General features: G+C 39.0%; 1 protein-coding gene across 1 annotated transcript in view; it reads left to right on the top strand.

Annotated features, from left to right (window-relative positions):
* Positions 1-16,720, top strand: part of pgbd5 (piggyBac transposable element derived 5) — a 23,185-nt gene extending 6,465 nt beyond the window's left edge. The window contains exons 3-7 of the mRNA XM_031875750.1: positions 3,548-3,682; positions 5,254-5,428; positions 7,938-8,135; positions 9,437-9,542; positions 10,065-16,720. Coding sequence (XP_031731610.1) covers positions 3,548-3,682; positions 5,254-5,428; positions 7,938-8,135; positions 9,437-9,542; positions 10,065-10,260 — 810 coding nt within the window. The 3' untranslated portion in view covers positions 10,261-16,720. The remainder of the gene's footprint in view (positions 1-3,547; positions 3,683-5,253; positions 5,429-7,937; positions 8,136-9,436; positions 9,543-10,064) is intronic.
* The last annotated feature ends 2,510 nt before the right edge of the window (positions 16,721-19,230 follow it).

Here is a 19,230-nt window from a genome sequence, read left to right as displayed (position 1 = left end):
ATAGATAGATAGATAGATAGATAGATAGATAGATAGATAGATAGATAGATAGATAGATAGATACTCTAAGATATAGCATGCACTTTTAATACAGAGGCTAAGGAGTCATTTTTAACAGACTATCCTTCCAAGGGCCTCACTCCAACTTGTTTTCAGTCACACTGTATGCATTAGAGCCACATTTATGCAACTGGGGCAGTGGAGAGCCTGCCTTGCAACTCTATTTTGGGTGGGCAGGAGTTTATTCAACTCCTGCTTTACTTTGTTCTCGAGATATACAGCAGCACTACTGATTCCAAAGGAGCAGGGACTAAACAACCTGATCAAAGTAGTATCTGTTAAATCTAATTAGCATTTCTATATCAGTGTTATGCTTTTGTTCAACTTGATTCATGTAAGAAAACAATACAAACTGCTTCCCACTCAACCTTCTTTACTTCCTGATGAAAAACAGGCTTATAATGTGTGTGAATAACAGCAAAAGTAGAGTGTTGTGGTAATCCGCAGAGGGAAAAGAGAACGTAGCAAATTTGCTCCTGATTGTCCCAAGTTATTACATTTTTATTTACCACTTACTCATGAGAATGGTTGCCATAAAGGTCAGAACATAAGGTTGCTTCCACTGAAGGACTTTTCTCATGCAGCTTCACGTTCTTCCATAATCATAATAAATCAACTGAGGTATTCAGATTCTGGGTATAGCCTGGGTTGGCTAATCATATTCCTGTGGGATCTGATGCCAACTCTGCAGACACATGAATGACAAATGAATGAATTTCTGGGAAGTAGTTGATTAGAAAGCTTTTCTGCAGTATGAGTGCTATAGCATCCTCTTCGTTGTGATGTCAGTGCTGTCATGCATTTGGGAATACAGGCTCTTAACAGCAACCCCCCTCCTTATATCACATCCGCATCTCATTCAGCACATGTCATTTTACGGTCAAAAAAGTATATGTGTAAATGTTGATGAGTTTATTTCATTGTGAAGAATTGAAGGGATCCACATTAGTGCTCTCTATCCACTGGGACGATGAGGGCAGACCATCTGTCAGACAGCATGTGTGTGCGTCATTCGCAGTACTTGTGTATCTAGGCCAGTTTGTTTTATCTGTTGGTTTCCAGGGCCCAGATAGTCAGAGTGGCACAGACTGAAACTGTTGCTCCACAGACGATGGAAAAGTCATCTAGCCATTGAATGACTGACACAGATGGTAGGAAAGAAGTTGAGCTGGTTTTAGTTTTAATTCATCTGTTGTATGTTTTCTTGATGAGTCAATTAATTATTCAGTACCAACAGTCCAACATTATTTAGTTTGATATTATGGAAGAAAACCAGCACATTTTCACATTTAAGAAGCTGTAACAAGAGGGTTTGGGTTATTTTTTCGAAATTACGTATTTTCATTATGAAAATAGTGGCTGATTAATTATCAATAAAAAAAAGTCAATTCAGTAATATTTTTATTTGAGGGTAAATGAACAAAGGGAGGGAACTGCTTTGTATACATTTTTGAATTCTTCTATATATAATATTTCTTTACATGTGAGGCTGCATGACCTGGATTTATCTGCCACTTAGCATTATTCAACAGTGTGTGTGTGTGWGTGAGTGAGTGAGTGWGTGAGTGWGTGAGTGAGTGAGTGAGTGAGTGAGTGAGTGAGTGAGTGTGTGTGTGTGAGAACAACATCGGTGCTGAATATTAGCATGTTATGTCAGAACCTTTTGCCAGCAACGCTTCAAATTTCTGGGTCAGTCTGTCAGTTTTGCCGTCGCTGAGATGATCTGTTAACACTGCTTTGTATTGATTTGCACAAGTAACCTCTTTGAGAGCATTTGTCACAGTCCTAACAGAACATCCACTGCAAGACAGCAAATGAGTGGATAGATGGATTTTCCTCCTTTCTTAGTACAATACAGGATAAGTGAACCTGTTTAGATGATTAACTTAAAGCACTTGTGTGCTTTAAATGTATCCACCTTGTTTTCAGCTGTTACGATAAGACGCAGAGAAATATCTGGTCACCAAGAGAAACGTGCTGCAGTAGTAAAGGCTGTGCTAATGTGGCAGCTACAGGATGAGATGTTTCTTAAAAGGCCATTATGGTTTGGTTGATGTCATCCATCCAGAGGCTAGATAGCCTCATTCATTTTCCACTTGTGTAATCCATAACTCCACATTTGACTTGGAAATGACTTGTTGCTGTTTGTCCTGGAGCAGGAGAGAGCTGTTGGTCACTGCTCACTTCAGCTTTAGTCAAACCATGATGGAGCGGGAGGAGGAGGAGGCGGGGTAGACACCGGAGGAAGGGAGAGCCTAGAAACATTTGAAATGCAAATATTTGTTGTGTGCGGTTGAAAGCATCTCTGGAAAATATGAATAGATAAATGTACCAAGCTCGTGTAATCGTCCAAGGAAGGGTTAGATAATATTTGGTTTTGTGCGTGAATGTTCTGTTAGTTCCCAGATTTATTTAATCCCTGTTAGGAAGTTCCTCGTTAGTATCTGATTCTGATCCTAACTAGAAGAGAAGAGACAGTGATTAGGCCAGGGAAATATTAAAAGCACAAGAGGCAGATGGAACAGTTCACCCAACTTTTGAAAAATACTTTGACATTTCTTTAGTTATTTTCATCAGTTTGACTGATAACCACACCACCAAGGGGCTGATGTGACTTCTTTGGGGAAGAAAACATAAAGATATTCAGTTTACTATCGTGGGAAACAAAGAAAAGCAGCTTTTTGCATTTGAGAAATCGGAGCAAATTATATACTTTTTAATATATCGGAATTAATATTACTTGATGACCAAAACGGTCGCAGATTCATTTTCTGACCATCAAGTAATCAATTGATTGACTCATTGTTTCAGCTTTTTACTCTGCTTGTTCTGAAGGTGGAGAATCCTAAAAGCATGAAAATAGTTGTGTGTCTCTATTATATTTTTATGTATTTCTTTTCCATCGTATTTTAATTTTGATCAATTTGCTCCTTGCAGCAGAACCCCAAGGCTCACTGAATTTATTGCGTCAGGTAAAATTCAGGACAAAGTTACAGTCATGTCTTGTCTATGTAGACTTTTCTTTAGTTCATTTTTCATGAGGTTTGGTCTGAAGCTAGAATACTCAAGCACATACCATGAAAGTACTGTCTTTACTTTGTTTTTTAGTGGTTATGGACAGATGGAAACAGACAGACTAAGAGAAATACTGAAGGGGATAACATAAAAATGCAAAAGAAGGGTTTTTCAGACAGCTTGCACAGTTGAGAGTGGGTTTCTGCCAAGAACAGTGTTTTTTCTTTTCTCTCTCTGCAGTATCGCAAGCTTATGAGGATCTTCAATTGGCTGCCTTCTCTCTAACCCTGAGCTGTGATGTTACATCACACACAACCTCATTCTTATGCCTCACACAAATACTTTTTATTCTCCCTTGTCAAGGCCAGCTATTATTCCAGGAACACATTGTGTACTTTACTTGTGGCATTGTTATATAAAAATCCACTGAGACAAACTCACATGTACAGTTACATTGCCCGTGTGTTTCCAGGTTCTTCATGAGCCGTTGATAGACGAGGATCCGGTGTTCATCACCACCTGTACGGAAAGAGAGCTGAGGAAGAGGAAGAAGAGGAAGTTCAGCCTCTGGGTACGACAGTGTACCTCCACCGGATTCATCTGTCAGGTAGCAGCAAACAACACTCATAAGCAATCAGAAATCTGAATGGAAGCAGAATATAGTGAAGAGATGAGAGAGAAAAGAGTACATGTTTGTGTGTTGGCTTCGAGGGTATTTTAATCTGCTGCTTTTAAACTTTATGACCGAAATCTAATATTTTACATCAAAAATGAAAGAAAAAGTCTTCAGTCTTGCTGAAATCGAAAAAAAAGCTCTTAAAAACAGAGACTTTGATCTTCACCGAGTTTCAAATCTCATTCTCAGCTTGTCGATGTTGCATCATATGGCATTCAGCCATATTCAGCACGGCAGGGCTGCTGCTCACTAACAACCGTTCTCTTCCTGCAACCTTCCACTACTGTTCCTTATGTAACACCACAATCTAACTGCAGGAGGACTGACAGACATGACCAACCCGTACCATTACAGAGGACGGAGGAGAAAGCATTCAAAACCTGCAAGAGGTTACAATGTTTGGTCTGTGTTGTTAAATTGGTGACAGGTGAAGGAAGAAGCCTCCTAACTACTAAATCTGGTAGGAAGTACAGCAATACAACTACACCACATTGTAAAGAAATGTTTTGTCACTGCAGAGAATCCAAAAGTGGAAAGATCTCAGTCACAAGACTAAGCTGCAGGGAAAGTGTTTCCTTCTGTAGCCTGGATGTAGTCCACAATTACATTAGTGGAGATCAGACTCGGATCAGGATCACGATCAGAATTATGATTTGCCTGTTTACTCTCTTTTTGTTATCACGGCTCTAAATCGAATAAAAAAAAATAACATCAATTCATATTTTTTTCTTGTAAACCCAAATCTCCTGTGTGCAAGAAGCATCTCCGTCATTTAAAGGAATATCCCATTATCCAATCCGTTTAAAAAATAAGCATTAGCATTCACACTGACCGTGGCCATTTGACAGTCACTCAGTCTTTACCAGTCAACTGATGTGTGTCTGCACTCACATCTTCTCTCTTTTAAATGAATTGGGTCGAGGGAGACAAAAAAAAAAATCTCAGAAATAAAACGAGTTAATGGAGTGAATCAATGAGATTCCATTAGCCAGTGCACCACACAGGGACACGAGAACACACAGAGTTACGTACTGACCACTTAGTGTAATAGCCAGAGGCCTGACGTAGATGCTGGCTAATCAGGCTAATGCCGTTAAGCTTGTGAACAACAGCAGGAATATAAGTGTAAGAAGGACACTGAGCTGTTTGTGGGTGTACATTTCTGTTTGTATGTGTTTGATAATGGCTTTCTTTGGAAGCCAAGCTCTTCTCCATGTTTCTTCTGAGACTTAAAAGGGCGTCATGTAGCAGTGTGCTGAGCTACGACACAGCTCAGACTGTCTTGATCCAGAGCAACACACCTCAACAGCATATGGCCAGATTGTCATGAAATATTCATATTCGCAGCCCCAGCGGGTGCTCCTAAAACTTTTTGGGACATTTTGAAAAGTTAGAGCCTAATTTATTAAAAGTTAGATGAGAATAAAATGGTATTTTGAACTGAAATGAAATGAGCGGTTTCTCTATCTGTTTTTTTCTACATGTCCTTTCTCTTTCGGCAGATCTCAGTCCATCTGAAGGAGGGCACAGATGGTCTGGCCACCTTGAAGAACAAGCCTCAGCTCCACAGCCTCGTGGCCAAGCAGCTCTGCCAGAACATCTCTGGCAAGAACACCATCATCTTCACCGGGCCGTCCATAACGAGCCTCAGCCTCTTCACCGAATTCAGCAAACAAGGTACACAAACAAGTTGCACCAGCAAATAGTGAATATTGGTCTGTCTCTGTCATGCTGCCTCAATGAAACACCTTTTTCTTTTTCTATCTTCCTGCTGCTCCTCTGTCATCTCTCTCCCTTTTTCTGCTTTGGTGTGCAGACTGTGTTCTCTCTCCTCATCTCGTCTCCCTCCCTCTTTGCATTTTTGCGTCTCCAGGCTAAATAGCACAGAGAGGGAGACAATCTGTTGCATTTCACCTTCAAACGAGACTTCCAATCACTAGAATGATTCATTTTCTTTTTCTTCCTGTGGCTTTGCACCACGAGTGAAACATCTTTTACCATACGAAGAATGTGTAAAAGCAGAATCATGTCTCTGTCATATGTCAATGAAAACATAGGCTGGTGGATTGTTCTTGTAATCGTTTTCTCAGCTAAGGACGTAAATGTTTCTAAAACGAGAAAAAATGTCTAAAAGAAAAAGCTTGATGTTGTAGAAATTTTTAATTTTGCCCACATGTTTTCTTCTACATCTTGACAACTAAATCTTACGCTAAGTGACTTGTTAAGATGCATGGCTTTCTTCCACTGTTCAACCAACATCGACCATAACAGCCCCACGATGCTCTGCAATAGACTGTTAATTGTCTTTTAACTTGCACAATAAATCATGGAAGATTCAGCGGGGAGTGTTTAGCCTGGTCATAGCTCAAAAAATCAATACGTGAAGTGGCGACTTGAAAGAAACGGCATTTACTGCAACACACAACAATGAGAACACTTGAATCCAAACAGTTGTTGTTTTACTTTTTCTGTTATAGCCTACAAAAACACCCCATATTCTCATCATGATCTTATGTGATCATTTATCAGAAGTTAATCTGCAGGAAATAGTTTTGGAAGAAATTGTGATATTTTATGCTGATAATCCATATTTGAAGCAGGTTTTTACAGAGCTCTGGATTTCATGTTCATTATACTAAAGGCATACTTTATTATGAAAGCATATAATCCTGTTGTGGTTACGGTGAGTCACTGAATTCTCTTCAGTGACCTGTTTTCTTCTTTCATAATAATAGCAAATGTGGGACAGTGTCCTCGTTCCATAAAAAGGCTCAAATTTAGCAAATCGGTTAAGAAAACAGCGATCAAATAATCAGCAAAACAGATCAAGCTTTCTTGATGATATCATCAGCACGAAGTTTTTACATTCCCATTACCACAAATGCTCTCTCACTAAACAATAACAGAAAAGCAATTTTAAACTCAACCGGGCAGAGTTGAAAACGCCAAGTAAAGAAAAAACAAATCCAGAGATATGATCAATACTCTGTCATCCTAATTGGACAAAGCTATCACAAGCCATTCAGCCGAAAGAAAACTCAGCTCTGAGCTTGCAAAGGCATTGCCCGACATTTTTCTTTCAAATTTATCATACTGGATTAATTAGCAGAGTTAATTACCTCTGCAGCACTTACTGTGGACACACACACACACACACACACACACACACACACACACACACACACACAGACATGTATTACACAGATAGAAATCATTGTCCAAATTGAGAACATTAACAAATCAGCAGCACTCAGCCACATAATAGTTTCGCCGCTGCTCATCCATGTAAGAAATATAGAAAATAAATGACGTATGAAGAGAAGAAGTGGGACAGCTGTGAGAGAGATAAATGTTCTACAGTATTTCGTTCTGTGAGTTTTGGTTTAACTCGGAAGCAGAATGCATGAAAAGCACAAAACATACTTGGCAGTTACTGCAGGGATGGATGAAACTAGGGCTGAAAGGAACAGTTATTAATACATTTTTCAAATAATAATTTGCTCTATTAAATGTCAGAACACAGTGAAATAAATGGCCTTCACAATCTCCTGAAGCCCAAGGAGGTATCTTCAAGTTGCTTTTTTTGTCCAACCAACATTTGGGCATTTTATGCTTAAAATCAATTTGATTAAATTAGCATTTAGTCGCTATTAAAATCATTGTCAATTATTTTTCTGTCGATCAACTAGTTGATAAATCAACTAATCATTTCAGCTCAAGATAGAAAAGTAATTCATGTTTGTAGGGCTGCAAATAATAATTATCCTGATATCATTTCTTTGATTAATCATTTGGCTATTATTCAAATAATATCAGAGAATTGTAAAATAAAAAATGTCTTGTTTTGTTTGACCAATATTAAAAAACGCAAAATCATTTTCTTTAATGTCATAGAGGACTAATAAATATTTGAGAAGCTGCAACCAGGAACTATTTGCAATAGTTCACTTTAAAAAAATGACTGAGTAATTAACAAATTATTAAAATTGTGACCAATTAATTGTCTGCCAGTCGACAACTGAATAATATACAAATTATTGAATCTTTAACTGGTATTTTATCTACTGTGAATACGTGCCTGTACAGTATATTTCCTCACATCCGTGTATATACTCGTAGAATGTCTTTCTGTTTCAGAGGTATACATACAAATGCCAACATGTCTTTGTATTTATGCCGTCTCCAGATATCTACTGTTGTGGTCTGCTGAGCACCAGGAAGAGCGACTGTACAGGCTTACCACAAAACATGCTGGTCTGCAGCTCTACACCAGCGCAGCGCGGCCAATCACGAGTGATGATGAAAGGCAGCATGTCACTGATCAGCTGGTACAACAAGGGACACTTCAGGTTCCTCACCAACGGTTATTCCCCAACAAAACAAGGTAAACGCTGCTCATGCACCCAGAACTAAAACTCTGAAAGTAGATGTGTCTTGTTGAATCATAAATATTTGAAGAATTTTAGTACAGGAGACAGGAGACGGTGCACATAATATGCATTGCTGCACAAAATGCATGTATTTATAATTGTAGGAAACCACAAATGTGCAAATGACAATTTTTTTTATTGAAAATAAAACAAGCTTTACTGTTGTTTCTGGATGTTGCCATCAGGTGAAATTGGCACATCGTTAAGCATTTGTGTCAGGAAAAATCAATGAGAGCTTCTAATCCATGATAATCCCTTTCCAGGAGGCGGCAGGATCATGATATTCCCCTTCTCTCAAAGCGTAATCCACTCTCCTTGAAACAATTTTGTTCGGTTTAAACTCAGTTGAAGGGCCACAGTGTGTTTGAACTCTTTGAATGAAGAATGTGGAAGCAAAGTACCAGATCAGTTAAACTGTTTCTATCCCATATTGATTTTCTTTCCCCTAGGTGTGCGCGTGTGTGTTTGGTTGGAAGTGTTTTTCACTCTAAAAAAGGAGAACAAAATGAGTTGAGTCCCATCAATAGCCACAATATTGTGTTCTTATTATGGTTTAAAATAAAACTATATCATGGTTAGTGATTGTTATATAATTAACTCAGTGTTGACGTAAGCGTTTTATATGACAACAAGAGTCTGGATTTAGTTCACGGCTATTTTAACTAGGTGTTGCAGTTATGAAATGAAGCATAATTCTGCAACTGCATCATGTATTTCTTGCCCAAATCTAGTCAGGAAGTGATTTTACCAGACAGTTATGGAGATACTGAAAGTTCACAGAACAGCTGAGATGTTCTTCTTCGTTAACAATCTTAAGACCGTGGAGCATCCATCCAGTCATTTAGGAAATGTTTTTAGTGCCACACATGTAACCGCTAACATTAATAACGGCTGCATTTCCATTTCCATGTACCTGTTTAAGTATCTTGTGCCTGCTGGCTCACGGTCACGGCTCGCTGGTACTTAAATGGAATGAAACAGTTGATGATGTTGTTATCTGTGTGTCTCCAGCTGGGACAAGTCTGAGTGTTTGCTGCAAAAAAGACTAATTAACAAATGAGCCCTGCAGTTGTCAAATAATGAAGAGGTCTGCTAAATTATAAATGGGAACAAAGGGCAGCTGGGGAGACTCCCTCGTGTAAAGGAGCGCTCCTTTTCGGGAGACCACATAATCTGAAGAAAATGAGTCCCTTCAGTGGGATCTCTGCTGTGTGTCTCTCACTCTCATTTTTTCCGGTGTGTGTGTTTGTGGCAGGTATCATCATAAAGAGGAAAAGTGGGGAGATCGCATGTCCCTTGGCTGTTGAGGCCTTTGCGGCGCACCTCAGCTACATCTGCAAATATGACGACAAGTACAGCAAGTATGTACAACATAGCAAGTTGTCTCAAGACGATACAATTACCGTGTGACCTTTAACCTGCTTTCTCCACATTGTCAGCTAAATATTCAGCCATGACATTTAAAAAATCTTTAAGATAACTTTAAGGGAACGCTTTCTGTTCACCAAGACAGCAAACTCTTCCTGGCACTCCTCTCTCCAACTCTCACTCACATTTCCACCATTGTCTTTGGCAACAAGTCACCTCTCACGAGATTTCATAACGATACTGCTGTGAGGCTTAGTTAGACACAGTAATAAACAGACTGGATCGAGCGAAAAAGGTAAAGAAAAACGTTTTGAATCGCCCTGCAGCTTGTTTCGAGGCAGCCGTTTGCAGCACTCTTCCTCAATACTGGACCAATTTCAAATATTGTTGTACCCATTAGTCACTGAGACACAAAACATGTCCAGGTTGAAAAACACAGAAGTCACACTCATAATATTTTTTTTGATAGAACATTTGTAGAAACCGTGGAGTAAGTCGCTATTTTCCTCCCACAGGTACTTTATCTTCCATAAACCCAACAAGACCTGGCAGCAGGTGTTCTGGTTGAGCATCAGCATCGCCATCAACAACGCGTACATCCTCTACAAGATGTCTGACGCCTACACAGTCAAACGATACAGCCGAGCGCAGTTTGGAGAGAGACTGGTCAAAGAGCTGCTGGATTTAGACGACTGCTCCCCCACACAGTGAGGACGAGGAGGAGGAAGAGGAGGACAGCCAGAGCGCAAAACATAACACACACACAAACACAATCCCCACAAATGTACACTTCACTACGGTTGTACAGACACTGCAGTCTGTGTCTATGTTATTATACTGAAGCAGTGCCAAGCCTGTGTCTCTCTTCCTCTAGTTGTTTTCCGTGGTACTGTAAATATTCATTAACACACGACTAGAGAATCATGAGCCATGGGACAGTTCACATGCCTCAACTGCAACTTCTAACCACATAGATTTACTAAGGATTTGTCAGCAGGCGCTATTTCACAAGCAGACACGCAGGCGGGAACAATGAAACCGGGACAAATTCACCATTAAATGATGTCAGCTTCAAGTCTTAAGTCTTATCAAAGAGTGAAGGTATTGATATCAGCCTGAATCACCCGTGTTGAGTGTTCAAACTTGTACTCGTCAGGCTAAAAGGCTACATGTAGCTCGATATTTACAATCTGCAAAAACACCTGTGAGCCTGTAACAAAAGCTTAGTAACCCAGGACAACCAGGTGTGTTCACACGCTGCATGCATGCATAAAGAATCTGGATCGTGATGTTCTCTTGTTTGGTGTGAAAATGATTTTCGCTCCAGGTGGGTTTTGAAAGTGTGTGTGTGTGTGTGTGTGTGTGTGTGTGTGTGTGTGTGTGTGTGTATATTTATCAAGTGGAACTGCCATTTGTGTGTGCGACATTGAGCCTGAGGATGTAAATTTACAGTTATTGTGACCCAGATGTGTCGTGTTGCTGCATACTGTATTCACTAGAGGAAGACTGGCAGGTGCCGTAAAGCCACACACAGCAGTGTGCCACCAACTCACAGCCTCTCACTTCAAAAGAGCCAAGAAAGACTCAAAAAAAGATCTTTTTTTAAAAGCTAAATATTCATGACTAAAAAAGGACAATTAATGTTTTGGTGTATTTATTAAGACTTAAACAAAACATTTAAAACTCAGCATGTGGGTGGTTTGATCAGATTTGACTGACAACATAAAGTAACAACTACACAACTGTTTTATCTTAATTCAAGTATTTCAAAATCATGAGAAGAGCGCAGCCAAAAGCATACATTTCTCGTGGGAAAATGGGATTTGGCAGAAAAATGTTCTCTCATAAAAAGAAGCGGATTGAGAAAATAGTTTTTCAGGGTCTTTAACAAAAAATGCCATTTAATCTGCAACCTAACTTTGTACAAACACTTTCAAAGGTGGATAAACTCATCTTATTTGTCTATTTTAGTACTCGCGTAGTTAACTGTGCTTTGCAGGGCACAACAAGTTCAAAATCTCCTTGATTGAATGTTAAGTAAGTAAGCCAGTGTTACTAAGCAATGAGTACAATCTGGTAAGCGAGATGGCGGGGGATCGGATTAATATTGCTTGGCAAGATTTGGTACAGGAAGTAAAAACGTACTCACTGGTGGCTTATAAGATGTCCCAGAAAACCAAATGTTGCAACACATCTTAATATAGATAAGGCTTTGGAAGTCAGGAAGTCCAGAAACATGATTCATGATTTTATAACTGGATTGTTTCTATTAATGAGAACTTTTGCAGGAAATAAAACCTGTGGATATACTGACTATTATACATGTTTTTAAGAACAATCGCATAATACCATCTCGTCTGAAATGGCAGATTTCTTGCCAAGTAACAGATTTAGACCCGCCACCTCTCGTCCAGCCAATGGAAGTGTGAGAGAAGAGGCGAGCGTTTGTCTGATTAAAATGCACTTGCTGTCTTCAGACCATATAACCACACTGCTGTCTGTAGCTTTAATAAGGAGTCCACTTTGCTTTGCTTCACATGTTATGCAGTCAACATGTTATTGACATGCTGGAATCACGTTACGTTACTTTTAAGTGAAAGGTTTTGATGTGTGCTTGCTCAATCAGCATGGTTCGATGTGTGAATACATATTACAGTAAGACGGCGAGGGTCTTTACGCTGGCAGAGCAGAGCTGTGGAGCGATTCGCTGGCAGGACTCATGCACTTTCTCTAATCGCAGTCTTGCACTTTGAGGAGAGTTGTTAAGTTAGCAACATGTTTGCTAGATAATCCTCTTAGTTTTGAACCCAATGACACTGCTCTCGGAAAAAAATATGTCAATAAATTAATAAGTTCTGTAAATATACGTAGATAAATTAAATGGATTATATAAAAAAAAAAATGCCAATGAAATAAGATGGAAAAGTAATGACTATAACCAAAATAGAAAAGATGTCCACTGTAGATTTAGAGTACAAGGTACAGTATGTATGTGTATATTTTGTTTACAAATTGCTGCACTGAGTGTGTGTCCATAATCACTGAGACTCAAGATTGTGATTTTTTTTTTTTTACTTTTTCACTAATCCAAAGCATTGTTGTTGTCATTGTGGCACTTGTCGAAATGTGTTTAATTAATGTTCACCTCAAAGTAGCAATGTTAACACCCTGTCATGTCATGTAGTTGTCAACTTGTGATTTTAACGTTGAATATTGACTAATTACACACACATTTGATGTGAAATCAAACTGGAGCCATTTTAGATATACACGTTATTTATTTTCCCAAGAGTGTTTTGTCTCGTCATGCCCTACTGTGCTGTGCCGTAGACTGCATGTAAAGATGGATGACGTTGTTAAATTTTACTTATTTAGCAGCTGGCTACTCAGCTTGCTAATTCCACCGAGCGTTCGTGCTAGAGTGGTTACAGAAAATGAGCCGAACAAAGTTGTCACTCATCCGGCAATAACGATGTGCTTTCCTACGCCCCAAACAGAGTGTGTGGAAGAATCATTGAATTGTTAAATCCTACTCGGCTTGCTAGTTAGCTAGCTAGCTTGGTAATTCCACCATGCTTTCATGCTGCACTGGTTGCATAAATCGAGCAAACATGGGAGATGTTTTCCTCCAGAAATCTCTTTAGGCTTAGGCAACAAACCTAGTTGTTTAGCTTTAGGAAAGGATCATGATTTGGGTTCAACTAAACCCTTTCTGGCAGACAGCCCTGAAGGCAAACTTCTCCTGTGTGCAAAATGAACCAAACAGTCGAGGCAACTGAGTACTGGCCAAACACAACACCGACCAGGCGAAACACCCTTGTAAAAAAACAAACATTGCTGATCTCATAGTGTACTGACACACCCTGGAGAGTAGCAGCAAGGTGAGATGGTAACCCACTGGAGGTCAGAATACTTCTTCTCCACCTCAGAAGGCCCTGATGCAATATGTGTACCTGCAAGGCACATTGTGGTCTGAAGGGGCCTGGATGCAATCATCACTGAAGCAGAAATAGACGAGGCAGGCTGAAAATGATAAAATCCAGCTCTTCAAAGCAAAATGACCCCCAGGCATGCGTCACACAATGGTGAAGCACATATTTGTCACAATCTGCGGAGGTTTTCTGTAGTGCTTATATCGCTCGGCTCAGAGCAAAAAAGAGAAGAAATTATGCACCAGGGACTGTGCAAGGCCATGGTTACTTGGAAACAAATTATATATGAGTGTGAGAGGTAGAAACAAACGGTAATATTTGAAGATTTTCTGCCCATATTATAAAATTGCTATCACCCCAACTGCTGACTGAGAGCTGAGCGGCTTCATGTCGTCTCCTTTTTACCATCTATCAGAAGAGGAGGGCCAAGGATCCTCCCTTATAATGTTGTTTTTCTTTTAGTTCAGAAGAGGGTTGAGTTTTAGAGCAAATAGATCAAACATGGCTTCATTTTAAACTCTCAGGTTGATACCTGAAGCGATTATTCTGTCCAGCCGGCTCTATTGATCAGCCATGAATCAGATATTTCTATAGTGCCTTTTCCGTCATTTTTTCCTCTCATTGCAGAGGTTCAGTGTTGATGTCCTGAAATAGAGTTGATGTGAATGATTAGTGAACAGTTTAGATTTTAAAAAAAATGAATACGGTAAAATTCCTGTCCTGCATGGTGTGAATAATAGAAACTATAGAAATAAATCTATCACCTCCGCAGTAGAGTAATGTTTTATGCAGCCCTATGCCCTTGTTGCTGTAATGTTTCACCTCAAGTAATATTTCACAAAAGTGGTGCCACTGGAGTCAACTCTACATCCTTTAATATGATATTTTATCACATCTCAAAAACATAAATGTCCAAATAAAATGTCTTTTTAAATTAGGTAATTTTATTAATTATCCATAAAACATGATAATGGTGGAAGAAATTATCCTAGTGATGGATTTTATTTGTTTACATGGGTAAACTACTATGTAGGAACCTAGTTTGTATCTTGGAGGAAAGAGCTGAGCCCCCCTAGAGTCAGAGCATCCCGTCTCCAAATATAACCTTAAAACAAATTCTAACCACCAATATCAAGCCGAGGAGAAATGTCATTTTGATGGGTCTTGCTAGAGCAGCATGGAGTTTTTTCGCTCCATTTTCCACCTTGTCTCCTTTTACAGATAGCAGAGTCATCTAATATCTTTTATTTATGTCAGATGTGCAAACGGGAGTAAACAAAGACGGATGGGAAGGAGCAAGGTGCTGCTCAGCCGCCATGACAGAAATATTTGTCTTTCATCCAGTTTTGTCAGTCAAAAGATTATCCCGAAATCAAAAAGATGCCATGAAATAAATCACCTTCACTGTTTGTTTTGTGGTAACGCAATGCAGATGTTTGTGGTTTGCTGTGTGTGCCAGTTTGCCATCTCTGTACAGTCTGTCTGTGTTTGTATCCGGAGAGTGAGACAGTTGTCAGTGAAGATATTTAATAATCTAAGTCATTATCTGTGGACGTGATAAAGAATTTAAATGTCTGACCTCAGGGCTTCATAATTAACTGCTGTACAATATATTCACTTATTGAAATAACATACTCTAAATGGACTTCTATAACCTTATCAGGTGCTATCAAACCCACTGTTCAAGTAATAGTAGAGGTAGATTTGTTGTTGTTGTTGGAAGCTCAGCAACCAAACGATGAACACCAAGGCCGTATCACGTATTTCCGGATAAAAAGTCAGAAATATTAATGTTACCAGGCACCCAAAGCAAACTTTAACTGTCCAAGTGGTAGAACTATTTCACGTCATATGATTCTGGTTTGTGACGGTGGATGCAGGGTGTTGAGTACTGTGGGCTAAAGTGTTATCTAGTTTCACAGAAGCGCCAGAAGGATGTGTGTATGTGCATGTAACGTTGGTTGGAATAATATGTGTCAAATAAATGGTGTACGCTGGACCAAACTTTCCTAAAAATGTGTGTGGTGATGAGTTGAACAAGGTTGTCGTGTACATGTGTCTTCATTAAAACTCGCTACATGTGGGAGGTTTGGAGAAGCTTATAATTCTGTTGGAAATCACCAGGATTCACAGATTTAGTGTTAAATGTGCATTGTTTTCTTGATTTGAGTGTGATTATTAAGACTATGATTAAAAGATGATACATAATACCTATTACATAATCCTTTCAATTCAGCAAAGACATTCAAAGACACACTTGGATTATTGTTTGGATTATTGGGGTGTGACAGGGGGCTGAACATTATGTTTTATTTATACAACACCCTCCCCCCGAAAATCTCAAAATGATATAACAGTATTGTTCTCTGCATATGGCAAAACACACTTTTATGATCCACTAATCCATTTATTTAGTATATTAAATCTCACAGGAAAGGCTGAAATAACGTATAAATATGGGAATAGGAAGAACACAACAGATGTTCCCTCAAAAGAAGTTACTACTACCCTCCCTTCAGCAAAAATAAAATGAATCCCCCTTTTTTTGACTGATAATTTTTCATACTTTCCTTTATTTGACAAAATGATCCACTTATAGACACACAAGATGCAAAACCTCTGTATGAAATTAGTATTCTGTGCTTAGCTGCTACTAAAAAGTCACAGAAACAAAACAATTGACAGGTTTAAATGTTTCAAATGTGGGTGTGTTTGTTTTGTTATGTGCTGGAGGCCTCTGTTCTCTAAACCTGGAGAGCAGCTCTACTGTATGGTTGCCTGGTATGAAGCCCATCTAATGTTTCCCAAACCTCTGACTGTGCTGTGATTTTTGCCTTCAGCACTTCAAGGAACCAAACAAGGCCAACCTGGTAATCTGAGTATTTGTTACTAAATGGGGTTTGGTCCTAATGCCATTTCTCACCTTATTTGACCTATGAACTACATTATAAAGGACTGGCTCCCTCTGTCACCTGCTGTCCTGCTCAGCTCCTACTCCTCCTGCCAAGGACTGATGTTGTAGTCAAGTGTGTGAATACACTTTCTGCTTCTCTGTGAGTATTTTTCTTTTGGTTTGGATGAGTTGGGCTACATGTGGCTGACAGTTTTTTAAGTTATATGTAAACCTTGACAGCGTTAACACTTAATATGTTCTGTCTCACTTCTACTTAAAGCTCTGTATATTTGCCACCATTTTGCATACACAGTATCTAATAAACGTTCCTGGTTTGGTACACCTGTCCTGCCCAGTGATGTATTGTGATTGTGAAAAGTATATCATGTGTTGGACTTGTGTTGCATGGAGAAATATGTTAATGAAATAGTAAAGGAAGAGCAGTGGAAATGAGATACAACATACTCACCAAATTAGAAATGTCTGTTTCTCTTCAAAAACAACATTTCTGGTGTTAAGTACTGATTGGACAGACAGGACAAAGTGAAGAGACAGAAAAGTTACAAAGTGCTGTACAAAAAAACAAAACATAAAGAAAAAACAAGTGTAACAATATCTTAATAAATAAGAATACAATAAAGTGCAACGTGACAAATAAAAAAGAACAATGCTGAAACAGAATATAACAATTTGAAGATGCAGTTCTAAAGTAATGTGAATTATCAAAGATCATGCAAGACCTGGATCAGTCTAAACTAAGGCTGGCGTGGTTTGCAGATGAGAAATATAATCAGTAGCCAACCCCAGACATGTCCGACAGTCACAAAGCAGCCACACGAGTTTTCAATATGATATTTAATGTGATTTTTAAAGGGACACTAAATAATTTGGAATCAGCAGTTTCATGAACAGGTTTGTGACTCAGCTTACAAAAAACATATTGTGTTATGAAGTGAAAGAATACAGTAACTTGACCATCAAAATCAAAATACACTTTATTTGATTTTCAATGCAGCTTAGCAATAAATAAACATCAACAACAGCAATAAGAACACACATGGCGTAAAGCCACCAATCATAAAAAAGAAAACACAAAAAACGAATTATTTATTAGTTGCAATTAGTTGCAATACTAATTTTCTCTTCTGTTTTTTTGACTGTGTTGCAGGAGCTCACTGAAAAGGCTTTCTTATGACTGCTTGAGTGAAGATGATATGATCAGTTAGGGAAATGTTAGTGTAGTGAAAGCCATGAGTGAAAGCAATAATGTTGTAATTGATGGATTTATATTTCACCACCGAGATTAGCTTTTCCGTACTGAGTGTCGTGTAACAAAGCAGCAAACATGTAATGTGAGAAGAAAGCAGTAGAGGGCAGCAAATCCTAATTGTCTGAGACACATTATATAAAATCCCTCTGACCATCAGCTCATCGATCATACCACTGAGGGTAAATGGATTATAATTGGTCCAAGCAGCAAAGTGAAACTGTATAATTTAATTATTTTTGCACCTTATTGATGACAAGCTCCATAACGGACAGACCTCCTAAAACCAGGGGGCAACTTACGCAAACAGCAACCTCCAGGAAGAGGTGGTCCGGCAAAAATAGTGGCATGTTATCCCATCTGCAGAGCTCAAGAACCTTTGAGTGAAAATATTATTTCTGCCTCTGACTGTGTTCGGTGGAGCAACTTGTGTGTGTGTGTGCGTGTGTGTGTGTGCGTGTGTGTGTGCGTGTGTGTGTGTGTGTGTGGGTGGGAGAATAAGTAAGTGATGGAGAATGAAGCAGGCCTGAAGGGAAAAGTTATAATGATTTCTACGGAACTAGAAGCTGTGGAGAAGTTGCACAATAGAAAACATCAGCAGAGCCGCTGAGCTGCAGCTCGTCTTCAATGCTCACACAACCAGCACACAGCTCCCAGGGGCGGACAGACACAGGAGGGGCCTGATCGGTGGTGAGACAGACAGACAGACAGATTGAGTGTCATGCGTGAGGGGGGAAATGGGCAGCAATACCGGCTGACACTGTAAATAGTTAATTAAATCTCATTTAATTGTTACAGTCTGGAGTGAGTTGAATTGATTTTGACACCTCTCGCACTATATGGATTCACTGCATCCTGCCGATAAAGCAGCTGCTGAACTAAACGGAGAAGACGGACAAAGAAAGAAGCAGACAGAGAGATGAAAATGAAATGCAAATGAAATGCACTATCAGGATATCACGCTGTAGCCAGTAGGGTGAGGTTCTGTCTCCTGTACAAGACAAATAAACAACGGCAGGAGAAGAACTCAGATCTTACACTGAAGTAAAAGCAGCAATATCACTGTGTAGAAATACTCTTGTTACAAGTAAAAGTCCTTCATTCAAAATTCTCAAGTACCAAAAGTAAAAGTACCATTCAGCATGAAGCATTCATGTGTAAGTATTTTCTTTAACGTTGCAGCTGGAGGTGAAGCTAATTGTAAACAATATTATCACCTCATCGTTTATTACTTTATTGTGTTTTGTATTACAAATCTAAATCTGCAAAGTAACAGATAAATGCAGTGGAGTAAAATGTACAGTATTTGCCTCCAGATTGTATAAATGAATCAGGTCGCATACAAGAACTTCAACCTTGTACAGTCAGTGCTTGAATAAACAGATATCAGATATGTCTTTATATTCTCTTGTTTCAATGTCCCGACACTCTTTTTTTCTCAAATAAATCCTGAAACTAAAGAAACTGCTCCAAATACAAGTGAAGAAAAGTATTTTGTTCAGAAGAATATTTACTATTTACTGGGAAATACTCACTGTAAAGGGTCAAAACTCAGACTGTAGTGTAAAGTACAGCTGTACTGTTTTGTA

Source organism: Anarrhichthys ocellatus, unplaced genomic scaffold, assembly GCF_004355925.1.
Source record: "Anarrhichthys ocellatus isolate YVR2014 unplaced genomic scaffold, GSC_Weel_1.0 scaffold3, whole genome shotgun sequence".
In the NCBI taxonomy this organism is placed as follows: domain Eukaryota; kingdom Metazoa; phylum Chordata; class Actinopteri; order Perciformes; family Anarhichadidae; genus Anarrhichthys; species Anarrhichthys ocellatus.
Note: the sequence above shows the minus strand (reverse complement) of the source record. Positions and strands in the feature narration are given on the sequence as shown.